General features: G+C 38.5%; 1 protein-coding gene across 10 annotated transcripts in view; it reads left to right on the forward strand.

Annotated features, from left to right (window-relative positions):
* BBX (BBX high mobility group box domain containing) overlaps window positions 1-16,658 on the forward strand; it is a 166,723-nt gene that overhangs the window by 96,543 nt on the left and 53,522 nt on the right. For all 10 annotated transcript variants that reach the window (XM_035274366.3, XM_078352267.1, XM_078352268.1 and 7 more), the window contains one exon: window positions 4,317-4,397. In XM_035274366.3, coding sequence (XP_035130257.2) covers window positions 4,317-4,397 — 81 coding nt within the window. The remainder of the gene's footprint in view (window positions 1-4,316; window positions 4,398-16,658) is intronic.

A 16,658-nucleotide genomic window follows, 5' to 3' on the forward strand; every position in this document is an offset into this window, starting at 1 on the left:
AAATAGAAAATTACCCAGTGGAGCACTTTATACCCCTGTCTCTTTTCAGAAGGATTCCTGGTTCCATTATGTACACTTACAGAGAAGTGGGTGTTTGTATAATCTGGGAAACAATTTGCTCTTTAAAAGTATTTAGCTTTGTAATATCATTTTGAGATCAGCCATACAAAATTCTCAGAAACTATTTATTTACAGCCTCTTATAACACTGGGAAGAAGTTAACTAGATTTTTCTCTTGGAAATGAGTTATTTATCATGTAAAATATTTATCTGAGAAACATAGTTTTAACAGTAAACCCTAGTAATTTCTTTACGTCAAAAATGTTTGGGTTTTTTTTTTTTTTCATTGAGTCCTGGATCTCTTCCATGCAAGCTGAGAAAGATATGTTTCATTCTTAACCATATCCAGTCATTGAAAAGCCCATGGAAGTGAATCTAAATAGAACCATGAAACTGAATAAAGCACACTTTGTTTGCAGGTGCCTCATAAATGTTTACATTTAAGAGGAGAAAAATGAGGATTTAGAAAGAAACGTAGAGTGCAGGAACTGTTCCTCACACCCCACCCCCAGTTGCAGCCTGTCTCCCATTCCAAGGTGACACTCATGTTTCCTCCGGATTCAGTGTGGCCCATCCAAAGTGCCGTCTACTCTGTGTCCAGGTTCCTATCCATTAGGTTGGTCAGAATGACTTTCCTGTCTCCATCCTCTGTTGTTTACAGGTAGAGTGACACATCAGTCACTTTCTAGACCTGGTTTACCAAAGGCTAAAGACCAAATATGTCGGAAAGGAACTGTTGTCTTTAATTATTTAACAGGTCTAAGAGCCATGACCAATTCCCATATTCTCTCATAGAGTATATCTTTGCATTGAAAAATTGTATTTACCTTGAAGACACAGCTAATCTGGATGATTTAGATAGATTTGGACATTAAAACTTTCCTTAGAAGATATTTACTTTGCCTACATAACTATAATTTCACCAAAATTAAAATTTTGTCACAATTGGATATAAGCAATAGATGCAAATTTAATGCATTTATTTTCATGAGGGAATGCTCAGTGTATTACACAATATTACTTTCTATTAAAAACACCATATACTTACACTGTAACTAATCAGGTAGATGTATTACGTGTTTTATTGGAAACGCTAATTTTTCTTTTTAGATAAGGAGGGTAAGGTAAGGAAGAAATTACTTCTTCTTTGACTCATTTATTCATTCAACAATTATCAGTCCTTTGCTCCCAAGCTACAATATTTGTAATACCTTTATAATTGCAAAAGACTTCCATCATTACCTAATTTGATTCTGGTCTTTACCACCTGTTTGCTGTCCCACCTCAGGCAGCCATAAAATGAGCAATTTAACATCCAGGGTGATCATTTTTCTTAGCACTTTAGCTGTACCTCATGTACTGTTACACCCACCCTGTTGCTAGCCTTTAGGGTGAATACTGTGTATCCGACATTACATAATAGTCAGAAGAGAGACTGCAGTGGAATTAACTTACTGGCAAGCCCCATCCAATTTGCGAAAAATAAAAAGCACACCCATGAAAATGCTATGCACTATGGCCCACTAGTGCCCTCTACCTACCAACATAGCAAACACACATTTCCCTCCATAGCTGACCAGTCATGAAAACAGGTGTTAACTATATTGTTCCTGTCTGAAAGGATGTATTTGTCTCATAGGTAGAAGAGCATAGGCAGGAATGAACAGTGATATAACAAGTCATTATTGTACCAGCTACGCTTGAAATGGAAGGCATCAGCATAGATGAGATTACTGAGAGAGGGCACTAAGACAAAACACTGAGGAAAACATTGAAGGGATCACTATAGAAAGAAAAGCCAGCGAAGAACCACGAGGAGTGGCCTGAGGCATAAGAGGAAAGCAGGGACCCTGCAGTAATGGAAGGCAGGAAAGAATTTTTCTAAAGAAAGACGAGCACTGTCAAATGCCGCAAAGAAATTGAGATAAGGACCCCCGCCGTAGAAATTAGCATATCTCCAGTTTTCTACCCTTCCTTCCCTCAAATTAAGAAGTTTTTTATTTAACTTTTAGAAATTATATCTCACATTAAGTAATGTCATAAAAATGTTATTGTTAGGAGATTCTGGAAATGTTGGGCTATGAAAATATGTCGAACCTCCCCCCACATATGCTTTTTTGGGAATTAGGCTTCTGGCAACCTTGAGCATTTGAAATGCTGCCCTGTACCTATAAACAAGTAAAAATCCTCCTGGAGGCGATGAGGAAAACTGTTCTTACTAAACATAAGGGAGCTAATCTCAAGCCTCCTCTCTGACAGTGGTACTTTAACTCTAAGGGCAGGTAATGCATCCATGCAGTCAGTCATTCATGAGCCTCTCAGTGTGCTATGCACTGCATCAGGCACAGGATATGTGGGAGTGACACACATAGAAAACGAAAACCTGCAGTGACAAATGCAGCCGCAGAGGGAGCCAGTGGAAAAACCAGAAAAACGGCATGGGGTATGAAGTGCAGTGCTACCTTCCTTCTGGGTCTTCAGCGATTCTTGAGCATGTCATGGGATTATGCAACAAATTTCATGCTCTCCAAATTACTAAATTTAATAAATATCCGCAAACATGGCCATTTTTAGTTCTGTTCAATTTCAGTGTGTAAGTAATTTTTGGAATTGTACGAAATTATACTAAAAAGGTGTTAAAGATAAAGCATTATTAGTAATAATTGGGACCTTTATTGAGAGCATAACATCTCCTCAGCACTGCCCTACACTAGCATCAAACCTAATCTTCACAGCACAATTCCAGGTAGATATTACTATTTGTATTTTGAAGGTGAGGTAAATGAGACTCAAAACCTTATTTGCTTAAGTCCACACAGCAGCAAGTAATGCATGCATGCCTGTCTGGCACAAAGGCCATGTTCTTTCTATTACACAACGTTGATTCAAGGCACTGGCATTTACGTCCAGTGCTTCATTCCCTGCGGCACCGAGAATCAGTGGTGTTCATGTGTTTGTTTCTCTTAGTCCCCCGATAAGGTGAGTAATTGAATTCAACTTGTCTAGAAAAGGTAGAAGTAGCATCTATCAGTAAAAATTCGGCAAGAGGAAAATATCCCAAACTTCAGTAAGACTGAGCTCCATAAATTTATCTTCTAAAAACAAGTAAATGATAGAGATAAATAGAAAAGCACTCTGTTGAGACTGATAGCACCTAGGAGGAAAGAGTCCTTGTAACTTCCTTAAGCTAGGCCCTTTTTGATGGCCTAGGTAGGCCATTATTAAATACATGCTTCTGCCAAGGCCTCTTATTCAGCAAGTGTTCTAGGGAAAAGTTCCTCTAGCACGAAGCACCCAGTCTCTCCTGGAGCTAACAACCTGTGGGATCTATGGTCACCTTTAAGGATACAGTCATGAGCAGGATCACCTCCTAAATTGAATTGGGAAATAGCTCTGTTTTAAACTGAGAAAGAATTCAGAATCACAACGAATGTAAAAAGCTTAAACCAAACTATCTAACAGTGACAGAACTTCTCCAGGTAAAGATGCTTTGCAGATGTCTTTAAGAACACATGTCCTTCTCAGCTCTTACGGAGACTAGACAGTGAAAATGAAGTTTTATTTAAACAAAAATAAGAGAAACTGCAGTGCTGTTTATTTTCTTCAATGCCAGCCACGATTTAGCCAGATTTGCAGAACAGTTCTCAGTCAGTGTTAACGTTGCTATTTACTGTTGTACCTGTATAGCTCAGGCTTGCGGTCTTGATTATCAGCCTTTGCATGTACATTAGAGCACACTCTCAAAGCCCCGGGTCAGTGTTTTATATAAACCTCTTAGCCTCCTAAGCTGCTGTCTTATGGCCTTGCACATATATATTGGATTCTAAAAAAAAAATGTGTTGACTGACTTGATGCTGTCTTTCCACAGAGATCCCAAATATATTCCTCAAAAAAATTAAATAATTGTTTGGTAAATGCAAAATAACTCTTAAATCTCTTTTATATTTGACCAGTTGTTATAGAAATTGAAATGCATATCTCACTTTAAGGTTATAGAGTTAAATCTAAAGCCTAGAATATACAATTTAATATTCTTATTATTGAACAGCCATACCTGCTTTTGTTAATATTTTTGAGGTCTTTTACTAAAAATCGTTCTCAAAATGATCATCCCAAGTGTGACATGTTTTGTTATTTGGTACATGGGACCAGTGATACTCTTGTAAACTAAGAAAAATTTCTGAACGTGTATGAATGAGAAGCGAAGATTCTGATATCACAACTAATACTCTCTGTGTGAATTGTCTTTAATACAGATTTCTTCAAACACTTCACAGTTGGGTGGTGCTGAGCCTGTAAAACGCTGTGGAAAGTCTGCACTCTTTCAACTGGCAGAGGCAAGTTCCTAAGAATATATTGAGATAAGATCTGCAGAGGTGGAAATCACAAAATATTCTAACAGTGTTTCCTAAACTGCACCATCTCTCCTGTGACCGTAAAATGTGTTACATCTGATTTTCAACAAGGAGAGGGTTCACCTTTAATTTGGGAAATCTGAATGTTGCTACTAAGAGTCATTAAGCATTGGAAAAGGTTATCCAGAGAGGTTGCAAAAAATTTTTTCACAGGTAGTATTTTAAAATAAGGTCACTTAGATTGGCTAAGTAAGTCCAACCTGAAGACAGAAGAATCGCTGTGATTATTTTCCCCTTTTCTCATTCCCATAAACTATCTATAAATCTCCAGAATGCACTACTTCTAAATCAGATGGTTGATGTTTCAGTTTTTGTTTTCCTGGTGAAGAATTCATGTTGACATGTTCTAAAATCTGATTTTATAAGATGAACCAGTTGTACATTTGATGTGACATGTGTGTAAAATGCTAGTGTTCCGTTGGCAAAGCAGAAAACGTACTTTCATAAAGCTGGTGAGGAACAGAGGCCTTATTGGTCGGGGATGGACTGGGGAAAAAGACACTGGAAGCACATGTTGCTAGGGTGGGCAAGGCAACGGCTTTCTCTGCCAAGCTGTGACTACCCTACCTCAAGGGAACAGGCAGAAGAAATGTTTTCAACAGCTGGACATTCTAGTTACAGTTTTCTCTGTTGGTGAGGTAAATCAGGAGATAGAAAGTGGATGACCGAAAATGTCTTACTAACCTTTTTTTTTCCTCTCATTTTTCTGGTTTCCTTTCAGTGAGGTTTCTTTGAGTTCTTGTAGGCGATAAGTTTCTTTTATAATTTTTTTGTAGTTTTATCTAACTTAGTGGGATGACCAATCATGTTCTAAAATTTCTAATTTTTTTTTTTTTGAGACGGAGTCTAGCTCTGTCACCCAGGCTGGAGTGCAGTGCTGCAGTCTCGGCTCACTGCAGCCTTTGCCTCCCAGGTTCAAGCAATTCTCCTGCCTCAGCCTCCCAAGTAGCTGGGATTACAGGCGTCTGCCACCGTGCCCAGCTAATTTTTGTATTTTTAGTAGAGATGGGATTTCACCATGTTGACCAGGCTGATCTGGAACTCTTGACCTCGTGATTCACCTGCCTCAGCCTCCCAAAGTGTTGGGATTACAAGCATGCGCCACTATGCCCAGCGAAATTTCTTAATTTTATGGTAATTTGTATTATAAAAACTTATGCATTTAAAATATTTGATATCTGTAAATTAGACTTTCAAAGATTTCCAGGTCCAAATTAGAAATTTAAAAATACAAAGGCCTTAAAAAGTAAAATTAATAAACAAGGGAACAAACTTTACCCATTTATGTCTGACAATACAATAACACGCCTCTTGGGTAAGACAAATTCAGTCCAAAATAGAGGGCTACAAGGGACTGGAAAACTCTTAAGTAAAACTAATGAAGACAGCAAGGAATAGTTCTAATAAGAACTGCATGAGTCAGTGCAAAGTACTGCTTCAGATACAACTGAAACCGTGAAGATCTGATGGGAGAGAGTGTCTTTGAAGTTAGAGTTGTAAACAAACTCAGCGAGACTGGGAGGTCATGTGTTAGTCTAGTAACTCTAAGATGGCATAGATTGTCAAGAGAGTTTATTTGAATGAAGTGATTATTTTTCTTGAATAATATGGATGGATGGCCCTCTGCTTGTGCTGGTTATATAATTGCATGTGTATCTATGTGGGCATACATATGTATGATTTCTTAAATATTAAACACTAAAATTTAAAGCCAACTTTCAATATATGACATTTATCTTTAAACCATTTTTGTTGTTGTTAGAAATGCATGAACCTTCGGGGTACTTTGCCGCATGGGGGGTGGTAAAGAAGTGAGTACATCTTCTCTCTTTCCTTGTCATAGCAGTCATAACAAAAAGGATCACTTATTAAATCAGAGCTCGTTAAAAGGAACACTCTTCTAATTTGTAGGGATGCGTCCCAAATATGAAACAGATGCTATGCTTTAACAGATGTTTGAATGTTGGTATCATAATTTAACGGGGTAAAATGACTGAAATAAGCCTATTCCAATTACAGCAAATCAGCTTATACTGAGTTTCTTATGACATTTGAGTAAAAATATATGCTTTTAATAAAAAAGAGTCCCTAAAAAAATTATTTAACAAGAAAATTTTCTTGTATTGTTATTTGTGCTGAATCAGTGTAATGTTTTGATACCAATACGGTATATTTTAGAATAACATTCTAAAACCTTCCAGTGTCTAATTAAACATAAATATACGCACAGTAGATTAACTAGCATCTTCAAATAATCACCAGTAGATTTATGCTTCCTTAATTTTTTTCCATGTGTATTTGATATTCATTTTTCATTCATAAAATATAACATTTAATTATTTCTGCTGTATTTTAAGATAAATGTAAGAGGATATTGATGATTTTTTCTATTGCCTAGAATTGGTGATGGTGTCTGCAATTAGAAGACACAATCTTAAATTCACACATTCTAAAAGGAAAGCCACCAAGAAACTACTTCCAGTTTGGGTCACACCCATCTCGGGGTTTCGAAAGCAAGAGCCTAAGCCAACTATTATCCTATCTACCACTCCAGGGGTTCCTCCTCCTATCCTCACTCCATCCTTCAAGTCATCCTTTGGTAAAGGGTTATTATAGGCTATCCACACGTCTGGAATATTTTCTTTTTCTCTGTGTCCCAGAGAGGAAAGGAAAGAAGTACTTCTCATTCTTTATCTCTGTCCCATGTCAAGGGACGTGAAGGCAGCTCCAAGAGAACCATGGTTAAAGATTGAGGGAGGTACATGCAAGAGATATCTTCCTTGGCGAGGAGCAAGAAATATTTTAGACATCAATTTATTGCTGGATCCTTCACCTGTCTGACCAGGAAAAAGAAAACTGAAGGAAGTTAGCAGCACGGAGAGACTCAGAATGGCCTGATACATGCCTTAGTTGGGCATTATAAAGATTTATGAGTTTCCTAAGGGTCAAGTAGATAAATAGAAAATAGATCCATGTGATCAAGCAGGAGACTATTGGACAGTAACAGAGGGGTTGCATAAGGTAGGCCTGGGACATTCTCTCACATCAGGAGAACATGGTAGAGCTGCCTTTGCTCAGGACCCTCTGCCGTGCTCCTGCAAGCAGGAGGGACTCTCAGCTGGTTTACTGTCTTTATACTGAAACACCAAGATACTTTATGCTGTCAAGAAGACACCTGTAACCCAACCGCCTGAGTACCCCTTCAGCACTTGGAGGATACTTCCCTTCTGATTAGGTCGTACTCCTGCCTGTTAAATATTTTGAATTTCGCCCTGCCTATGACATTACCTGAGAATGCCATTGAGTCTTATGTAGAGTTAGCAGGAACGAAGAAAATAAAGAAAAACGTAACCGTGGGCAGTTGGTTGTACCTCCCCAATTCTGTCTTCTATTCTCTAAATGAGAGGCTTTAGGCCTGTGAAGGAAGGGCCAGGAACCAGCTCAAAACCAATGACTCACCTTAACCGAAACTCCTTTCCAGTGGACTGAAGTAAGAGGAGTGAATGAGCAGTTTTCCAAACATGAGGGTCCTTGCTTGCAAGAAATGTCTTCTCCTTGGTGAGGGGCAAGAAATATTTTGGGCATATATTGACTACTATTCCCTGTACCCACCCACCTAAACAGGCAAACAAAAAAAATGGAAGGAAATTGGCAGCAGGCAGAGAGACTTGGATTGGCCTCTTCTCCCACCTTTGGCGTCGTAAAGACCCCCTCCGCATTTTCCAGGACCCTGGAGTCAGGAGATTTCCTGGGGAAGGTCCTAATTCATGTATATGATTGGCATTTTAAACTGGGTAACTTTTAATAGGTGAAAGTGACCTGAAAATTCTGGGATTTGTTCCAGGTATTTTTAAGGGTTTTCTCTGAGGTCAGGGAATTGAGAAAAATATAATGCTTTATGTTTGGACCTCCATGAAACTCAGATCATCAGTTTATCAGTCATTTAAGTTGTGTAGGTACTGTACAGTATTATGTTTCCTTTCATTTTGAAATTAATTATGTCAGGTCATATAAAGAACAGCAAAGCATCCCCACTGGAGAGCATTGTGTGTTATAGTGGCTGTCGTTGGAGGACACTGAAGAGGGTCAGAGATATCCGAACCTGTGTACATTTCAGCAAAGAAAATTCTACTCTTGAAGATCTCTAGTACCAAAACTGTCTAGTATAACAAGTAGAGCAGCTTGTTCATTGATTCTCACAATAATTATTGAGAGTGTATTCTCTGCCAATAACAACCAAGCTGCTGAAGTTCCCTGTACTTGTATATACATGTATGTTTGGTGCAATGAGAACTCAAACCTGTAAACCTTCAGGAACACGTTACCCCTAAGTACTGTTTTAGTGTTTTGGAGTATAACTAGAGGCTGAAGCATAAGCCTAAAAATATTGCTGTTCTGCTTCTCACTTTTCTGAAACAATTTTGAATGTTCTTTAAAATATATTATAAATTTTAATAGATCATTCTACAGGTAAATTATTATCTCACCTAAAATGATAACGACTGACATTTATTGAGTATCTTCTGTGTGTTAGGCACTAAGTAGTTTATGTGCACTAATTTAATTCTCACAACTGTCCTCTGAGGTAGGTACTACCATTCCTCTTTTATACATTAGGAAACCAAAAGATACAGAAGTTATATCACTTGTTTAAGGTCACATGAACAGTAAGTGTTAGAGCTTAGATAAGAACCCAGGCAGTGTGTTTCCACAGCCCATCCTCTTAAACACTAGGCTGTTCTCTCGCCTTGTTTTAGATGAATATAAAAGACTGTGCAAGTTGCTCGTTATAGGAGTGTGCATATTATAAAAGTCTCTGTGGAAGACAGCTTACTCCTACACATATATGTATGGCTGAATAAGATGACAGATTGTCCAAGACAGCTGTCAAAGAAATGGAGCTCATATTTTCTTTTGTAAAAATGTCTGTGCTTTTGAAACTGCCAAGATGCCTCTTCCACCCTTAAGTAAGTGCTTGTTTGTGAATGTACTTCGGAAGATCCTATGGTGATTATAGGAAATTATGGTACACAACTCCTGTCCTCAAGGAGCTTATTCTCTAGTTGCAGAGAGATAAGATATAACAAGTTAAGGAACAAGAAATAGCGCAAGTGATTTCATAGGGAATCATACAATGAAATGATGGAACTCCACTTAAGTGATAAGTAACACACAAAAATGAATGTGTAAAACTAAGGAAGGGAGAAAACATTAGCAGGAATGTTTTGGAGACCAAGCACAAGGGAAAGAACAATGAAGATGGTTCTCAATGAAGGAGTTAAGAAACCACCAGAAGTGGAAACTAGCAGTCTTTGGGTGACATCCAACCTGCAGAGATCCTTTGTTTGCCCTATATTTTATTGACCTATATCATATTTTGCAGTTCAATTAGTGGCTAATATTTGAAGGGTAAAATTTCAAGTAAATATACATTTCTGACATATGAAAATTTAGAGGACCTGGAGACATCGAGCCAGGCTTCCTCCATGACAACAATTGGTCAGAGTTGATTAGTGGCTGCCCTCTTAGATGCTTGTTCTCCAAATGACTGTCCTCTCCTTTCCCTGCTGAGCCCTGACTCTGAAGCCAACAGTCATCACCGTCATCCACATAAATTTGCTCATTTCCTTCCTTTATACCTGGCCACCATATATAGCGGGGATTGTGACTTACACCTAATTAAGTGGACAGTTAGGGGAGATAAAGCAAAGGGATAAAGGCAAGCACCGGAGAGAGGTAGATGATAACAAGTATATCAGATTGGCGGGAAGACAGGGCTGTGTTTATGGAAGATGAAGGTAAAGTGTAGCTGTGAGTCAGAATTGGGAGGATGTTAAGTTTAGAGCAAAGAATGTGTACTGGGGAAATAATGAGGAGCCATTGAAGATTTAGGACAGGGTTACACAGTGATAAAAGCAGCACTTAGAGAGATCTTGGCAGCCATGTATGGAATGGAGTGGAAAGCCTCTGTGGACATCAGGTGTGAGAAGATAAGAACTGGAATTGAGAGAGCTGACAATGGGAACGGGGGGCAGAAAGAGATGCCAGTGGTATTCAAGTGGATTGTACAAGTGAGTCAATGAGAGAGACACAGAAAAAGAAGAGTCAAAGATAACGCCTAAGTGTTTGACCTTGACCTTGGAGCCCTGCTTCAGGAAGGGTGAGTGTTTACAAAGAGTAAGCCCTGCTAGTAAAAGAGAAGAGCTGGAAGATGCTAAGTGGGGAAGAGAAATTCAATAATAGAAGAGTGGAAAAGGGAGGAGATTGCTAGCCAAGAAAATAGTTGAGTTTAGGAAGCAGAGACCTGCATTCCTCAGATGACAAAGACAGTCACCATAGATCCCTCCAATGTTCCCACTTATTGGTGGTATTTGATCAATGTATGACTCCATTTAAGATTTCTGTTGTGTCTTCATACTGTTGATGTGCATTATCCCTTTTATACTGTTGTAACCACCTTAAAGCCCAGGACATCCCACCTTAGCTCCTCCAACACTGTCATCATATAACGGAATTATAATACTTAAAATACTTTTAAGGGGACCTTTCGTGGTGGGTTTCGTTCCTTATCATTTTATACGAAGTTGTGAGTTGTTTTTAGAAAACTCCTGTTCTAAAACTTTTCACTTCATCCCCAATTGCACTAGGTTATTTTTGGAGAAACAGAAAGTATAAAAAGGTACTTAATGACTTACCCTTAACCTCTTTGGGGGAGACTTTAGTAGATGAGCTTATGGAGCAAAGGCCACTTCCACCCCATCCAAAGTCTTCAGAAACTGTACCATTTCTGAGGAAACTGTGAGTAAAGACAAATATGTAAATCGCCATTTTACCTAGTCCAGTTGCTTCAGCAGACTAAAAAACTGTTATGCCCAGATTTTAGGGACCACTGTTCTGTGACAGTTCTCTTTTATGGTAAAGAGAATTGAATTTCTTAGCAGCGATGGTATTCTCAGAAACCATCAACCAGTGTGTATTTCTATGGCACAAATGTTCAGGTTTTGTTTAATTATGGGAGAAATGCACATCTTGAAAAACACTGCTAAAATGCCATCCTAAGGTTATGTCTACACCGTTTTGGCAGATAATAAGCCAGTACAAAATGATTGTAAATATACTTTGGCTGCAAAACATTTATTTTGTACTAAAAAGCAGTGGTTTGGAAATAGAAACTTCTTGATTGGTGTCAGTAGGTCTGTTTTCACACTGCCTTGTTTTTAATCTAGCCGGCTCCTTTATAATAGACAATGAAAGACAAAGTATAATTAACAGTGAAATAATATGGTACATTTTGAAACTGCTTACCATTTCTTAGGACAGAATTGAGCATCTCTAATTTGAAAATTAAAAATCCAAAATGGTATAGAATCAAAAACGTTGAGTTCTGACATGACCTCACAAGCAGAAAATTTCACACCTGACACCATTGCCTTTTGACAGTTCAGTGTACACAAACTTGGTTTCATATACATAGTTATTTCAAATAGTGTATAAAACTACCTTCAGCCTATTAATATACAGTATATATGAAACATGAATGAATTTCCTGTTCCGACTTGGGTCCTATCCCTAAGATGTCTCATTATGTATGTGCCCAAGTATTTCAGAATTCTAAAAAGTCCCAAATCTGAGACACTTCTGATACCAAGGTTTTCACATAGGGGATACACAACCTCCACCAGTTAAATGATTTATACTTCTGTGGTAGTACTTTTTGTCTAGTACACATAATTTGTTATTTTTTCACTGATCATTTTATTAAATCTTTTAAAGCAGAACACATTAACAAATGAATCACTATCAGGAGAGAAGAATACATTTAAAAATATCTGATTCAGAAAGATAAAAGCTCGATGCAGACAAGGCTTATTTTGTCTCTAAAGTGAGTTCACAGTAACAAACCCCAAACCTAAGGTTTGGTTTCACCTCATCTAAAAGTGTGACAGCCCCCCTGAACCCAGGAACATAAAATACAATCCCTTGACTACACATTTTGTCTCCCCCCTACAGTATTTCTGTCGGATTTTTTCTTTGTAATCATTTTGAAGAGGATAATTTTTATACATGGTCTAACATGCGCATCCTTAGGAATCCTAGGTATTAACATCTCGATTTTTGTTTTTCTTTTGGGAGTGAGTTCCATTTCTTTCAGCACATCATGGTCAGACCTTTCTGACTACACAAAACAGTCGGAAACCTCAGCGTGGTTTTTATTGACAGAGGTAAAATGAAAATATTGGAGATGAATTTCGCTGGTGTTCTTGGGAGGTGTAACTAAGGACAGTGTGATTGCTGGGCTGCACCAAGCAGTAGCCTGGTCATAATTAACATCATTTTGTTGTTGTTGGTGGTGGTGTTTTGAGATGGAGTCTTGCTCTGTCGCCCAGGCTGGAGTACGGTGGCGTGATCTCGGCTCACTGCAATCTCTGCCTCCTGGGTTCATGCGATTCTCCTGCCTCAGCCTCCCAAGTAGCTGGAATTACAAGTGCGCACCACCACAACCAGCTAATTTTGTATTTTCGGTATAGATGGCGTTTCACCATTTTGGTCAGGCTGGAGTCTCAAACTCCTGACTGCAGGTGATTCACCCACCTCAGCCTCCCAAAGTGCTGGGATTACAGGCGTGAGTCACTGCATGCAGCCAGCATTGTTTTTTATAGACTTGTAAAGTAACTCTTTTCTTGTGTGAATTCAAATGCATTTTAGACTCATTGATTACCTCAGAACTAATGAACCATCCAATTAAACACAATTATCTGTTGAATGCCTTCTTTTTGAAAGGTACTGGGATGTTCTTGGAGGAGAATACAAAAGTGAGCAGAATACATTTTGTGCCCACTGAGTTATAGTTATAAAAAATAAAGTTGTTCCCGAGGGAATAGATGGTAGGTGTTATGCCCATCATTTGATTTAAAGCATTAACATTTTAACTTATTTGAATGCAGTCACGGGAATTCCATCCCTGGAAAATGTCCAGATGATTTTTCATTCTTACTTTTTAAAAAGGTTATTGTCCAATTTAAAATAATATTAGAAGAATAAATTGTCATTTACTGAGGCATGTACTGTTTCAAAGCCTGATTAATAACTCACCCTCTATTAAGGGAAGCCTGACTAAATTAATACCAGCCATTAATGCTGTTTCCTACAATGCAGCCTTATTCACTTGAGTTCACATTGACTCGTGTTCTTTGATGCCTTCCATGTGCTTGTCTGTGTGCACATCCATGCATATGTGCATAGTGTAGTTTGTAAGTCCCACTAAAGCGTTGATGAGTGCATCCAAAAGTAGAGGTAATTGCATCTACTTGTACCCTAAAGTAGAACTGAGCTTTCTGACAGGGTTTAGAGTTGCTTCTTGAAGGATAACTGATTCAAGGTCTTCTGAACCTAATTTTGTTGTTTATTTTTCCCCCGACAATAGAATCATTCAGCCCTGGAATGAACACGTAGAGCAAAGCAGTATCCCAAAGACATGTGATGCTATTAATGATACTAATCAGCTAGTATTTATTCCATATGGCATAATGCCCCAGAGGGATGGTTATTACAATACATGGTTTTTGCTCTGTATTAGGCACTATTTTAAGTACTGTTACATGTGCAGCTCATCAAACCTGTTTTCCCAAGGTGATAATTTTAGCATACACATTTAATAGATTGAGAAACTGAGGCACAGAAAGCTTTGGAGAAAATAGCTCCTCAGTAGCAGAGCCTGTCTACAATCCTAGACAGTCTGACGCTGGCTCCAGCATCCCTGCTTTTTGTGGGTCTTGTGTGTGTGTTGGGAGTGGGGGTTGGTGTTTTTTCTTTTTTCTTGAGACAGGGTCTTACTGTGTTGCCCACACTGGTTTCAAATTCCTGGCCTCAAGCGATCCTCTTGCTTCAGCCTCCCAAAGCATTGGGATTACAGGTGTAACCTAACCCATCCCTGCCTTTTGAAACTACCTTTTGGTACATCACTGTCAGACCTTTCTGACTGCACAAAACAGTGACTGCTGATGGCTTCCGACTGCCTTTCCTCAGCTCCTGTATGGCCTGCTTCCACCTGGGTTCCTCCAGTGGGAGGCACTGGCTGGACACCTGGGGATGGGAGGATGGGAGAGGCCACGGATTTGCTTACATCCAAGAGTGCTGCGTCTTATCAATGTTATTACATTCAAAACTGTTCCCAGGTTTTATTTATGTCTCGTGGAAATGCCTAATATGCAGTAGAACAAATTAAAAAAATAAAAATTATGGAATTTATTTGTAATAATTTTCATAGTAATAGACAAAAATCTGAAATTTATTTATAATGATTTTCATAGTAATAGACAAGAAACTAAAGTGCTTAGAAGAAGATGCTTAAAAGGAGAGTGCTTTAGAAGGAAATTGCTTTAAAGAATCAAACGTATACTTTTGACGTAAGGAAAAGTGAGTTTAAAAGAGTCAGAGACTGAACATGCAAATAAGCGCTAAAATGGAATAAGGACTGTGGTCCTGAGAATGTCTGTCTCTTCACACACATACACACGTACAATCTCAGTCAAAGAATGAGGACGATGTTTTCAAATTGTGATTATGCATAAACTAATGAATTTATTTGTAAAAGAATATAAATCTTGTATGACAACCAAGGAGAAATACAAAAATACCAAAGTATGGTATTGTCTAGTTAAAAAAAAAAACCCTGTAAAATCCAGTGTGAGGCAGGGCTTGGCAAAAACAAATAAATCTTAAGACCATTTATAAGTGTTTGCAGCTACATGAAGAAATTGGCTTTGTCTGGATTAGAGAAAGTAAAGCCAACAAGAAACAAGAGAAGGCAAACTATATAGTTACTGTTTTTGTCACCATTTTGGGGGGCAGGGAAAATTATTATCAAACCACAAAGTATAGATTAAAAAAAGAAGAGTGTATATTAAAGTTAGAAAAAGCTAGGGTACAATACACATGGTCTTAGTATATTAATTCAGGTTTCTGAGCAGCAGAAAGACAGATTGTAGGGTAACTCAGGAACTTGCAAATGGGCTTTCAACCTCACTTTTCATAATCTTATATAAGTTTTGTGAAATATGAGAGCTCAATAGGAACAAAAAGGGGGAAGTTCACTTTAATTTTTAAAAAGAATAAGCCTGATTTCTAAAATACAGACTCTTAATTCCTAGAAACCTTTGAAAATTATTTTTTTAAATTGTACTTTAGGTTCTGGGGCACATGTGCAGATCATGCAGGATTGTTGCATAGGTACACACATGGCAATGTGGTTTGCTGCCTCCATCCCCCCGTCACCTACATCTGGCATTTCTCCCCATGTTATCCCTCCCCAACCTCCCCATCCGCCCCTGCTGTCCCTCCCTTGCCCCCCAACAACAGACCCCAGTGTGTGATGCTCCCCTTCCTGTGTCCATGTGTTCTCATTGTTCAACATCCGCCTATGAGTGAGAACACACGGTGTTTGATTTTCCGTTCTCATGTCAGTTTGCTGAGAATGATGGTTTCCAGGTTCATCCATGTCCCTACAAAGGACATGAACTCATCATTTCTTATGGTTGCATAGTATTCCATGGTGTATATGTGCCACATTTTCCTTGTCCAGTCTGTCATCAATGGGCATTTGGCTTGGTTCCAGGTCTTTGCTATTGTAAATGGTGCCGCTATAAACATATGTGTGCATGTGTCCTTATAATAGAATGATTTCTAATCCTTTGGGTATATATCCAGTAATGGGATTGCTGGGTCAAATGGAATTTCTATTTCTAGGTCCTTGAGGAATCATCACACTGTCTTCCACAATGGTTGAACTAGCTTGCACTCCCACCAACTGTGTAAAAGTGTTCCTATTTCTCCACATCCTCTCCAGCATCTGCTGTCTCCAGTTTTTTTAATGATCACCATTCTAACTGGCGTGAGGTGGTATCTCAATGTGGTTTTGATTTGCATTTCTCTAATAATGTGATGATGAGCATTTTTATATGGTTGTTGGCCTCATATATGTCTCCTTTGGAAAAGTGTCTGTTCATATCCTTCTCCCACTTTTGGAGGGGTTTCTTTGTTTGTTTTTTTTTTTCTCATAAATCTGTTTTAGTTCTTTGTAGATTCTGGATATCATCCCTTTGTCAGATGGGTAGATTGCAAAAACTTTTTCCCATTCTGTTGGTTGCTGGTTCACTCTAATGATTGTTTCTTTTGCTGTGCAGA

The sequence above is a fragment of the Callithrix jacchus genome, chromosome 15 (genome assembly GCF_049354715.1).
Source record: "Callithrix jacchus isolate 240 chromosome 15, calJac240_pri, whole genome shotgun sequence".
Taxonomy (NCBI): Eukaryota; Metazoa; Chordata; class Mammalia; order Primates; family Cebidae; genus Callithrix; species Callithrix jacchus.